This window comes from Entamoeba invadens (genome assembly GCF_000330505.1).
Source record: "Entamoeba invadens IP1 unplaced genomic scaffold scaff_1105074724957, whole genome shotgun sequence".
NCBI lineage: Eukaryota > Evosea > Mastigamoebida > Endamoebidae > Entamoeba > Entamoeba invadens.
The window spans coordinates 183,591-185,674 of NW_004191594.1; the positions used below are offsets into that span (position 1 = coordinate 183,591).

A 2,084-nucleotide genomic window follows, 5' to 3' on the forward strand; every position below is an offset into this window, starting at 1 on the left:
TGCTTTTTGTGGTTATTACACTTTCACTGGCATCATTGTTAAATGTCACCTTTACAAAAGATAAACAAAGAGTTGTGGTCCACAACTATTTGGACGAGTTTACTGAATATCCATATTCATTCATTATGTCACATTTGAATGACGACAAAAACACGTATTACATCCAAGGGGTAATACCCGGGTCCAATATAAGTGGTATGGATTTTGTCATCACAACTCGAGACGGTGTGTCACGACCAAATATGGTGCAATCAAATTCAACGGTTATAATCATTCATAACAAAGTGTTTGAAACGTATAACATCTCAGGAATACCACCATATCAAATGTCTTCTGAGAAACACGATTTCATGGACACGGACACTGACGTTACTTTAGTCCATCGAAGTATTCAAGATGATATCATCTTCTTGTGTAATAACTCGAAATTAAATATGTATAACGTGTTGATGCAATATCAAAGTGGGTCGAATATCAATTGTGGGAGTTCATTATCAGGAGGAGATAATATGATCGCTGTGAAAGGAAACGATTCCATAACACGACTTTATTGGCTGTCCAAAACACTTTCGTTGTCGTTTTATGCCCAAGTCAAATATCCAAATTCAACAACAATTAATAACGACCCCATTCGGATGAATAAATTTAATGTACTATATGCCCCTATCACGGATTCAAGTTTGTTTCTATGGAGTCGTGAAAATCTTTCACACATTAGATAAAGTACAAGTTAACTCCCCAAATGACTTTTATAAAAATGAAGAGAATCTTGTGGTACCCTTTTACTCTTCAAATTACTCAAATGCTTTCTATAACACACTTGGGTCTCAATTAGTATATACATATGGCAGCTTAGTCTTAATCGGAACACCTTTTGCATCTTCAAATTCTCTCACAAATAATGGAGGCGCTCGACTCTATTTCGACTATTATTTATCCGCTGAACCAGTCAGGTTTAAACTTATCACAACATTTGCCGGAGGGGATGTGTCTAACACATTCACTGGATGGAGCGTTGGTATGCGTTTGTTTATATTCTATTTGTATATTAACTATTATTATAGTATATTATTATTAAAATTAACTATCATCACAATGACACAAAGGGAGTGGGTATGTGTTCATAGGAGGAGCTGTTAATAGCACCAACAAAGGTGTTGACATTAATTCTATTATGATCAATGTAACAAATATATTAGTGAATTACTGTGTAGGATCTGTCTGTGCGTGTCCATCTGGTTATATATTTGTTGATGGCGATTGTCTTTGTTTGTTTATTATAATAATTTAATAATAATAATATTAATTATAATAATAATAATAATAATTATAATTATAATTATAATATTATTATATTAATTTTAATTATTATTAACAGGCAACTAGTGAACGAACTTACACATAGCAAGTCTAGACACGAGTCATATGATTTTAACTGTATGTTGTATTGGAGTTGGAGTGTTTATATACATTGTTATTCTTATCGTATTATTAGATGGATATTATGAAGCTTTATCTGACACTGGTGCGAGTACAATGACATTTACTGTATCTCCGTCTGACTTTATGCTTCAAGGGAAAGTGTGTGAAGAGCAAACAGTCCACTTGTATATCACAAACACGACGTCAGAGTCCGAAACGTTTTCTGTTCGATGTGAGAAGTGTTGTTTACAAGTCACGACAAATGAGATAGTTGTTCCTGCTCGAACGACAGAAGAGTGCTCTTTCAACATCATTCCGATGAGTACACGTGTGAGCGCCTATTTGTTTATTGGGACTGATATCATCAATGAAGTCAAAATAGAAGCCAAATTTCAAAGTCATGAAGATTTGGATGTTGAGTGTAGTGAATATCTCTTGTTGTTTACAGGAGATGATGTCAACATCCTTCAAAGTCCACCACTTTCTCTGGACTTATCAAGAAAAGTGCTTGACAGACTTTCTCAAACAAAATCGGCTCACAATTTAGTTCAAGTCAAGAAGTGTTCAATTCACCCCAATTTTGTTATCGCGGCGGAGAAATGTCGTGTTGTGGTATTATCCGATGACATATTAAAAGTCTTCAAAGGGACTGCTTTGGGGTT

General features: G+C 34.6%; 1 protein-coding gene across 1 annotated transcript; it reads left to right on the forward strand.

The window, feature by feature from the left end:
* Positions 1-125: 125 nt before the first annotated feature.
* On the forward strand, positions 126-2,084 carry EIN_376290 (hypothetical protein; the record flags this gene model as incomplete). Its single annotated transcript, XM_004182772.1, has 4 exons — positions 126-678; positions 719-1,024; positions 1,107-1,268; positions 1,406-2,084. Coding segments are annotated over 4 exons (1,700 nt in total), but the record flags the coding sequence as incomplete, so codon positions are not given.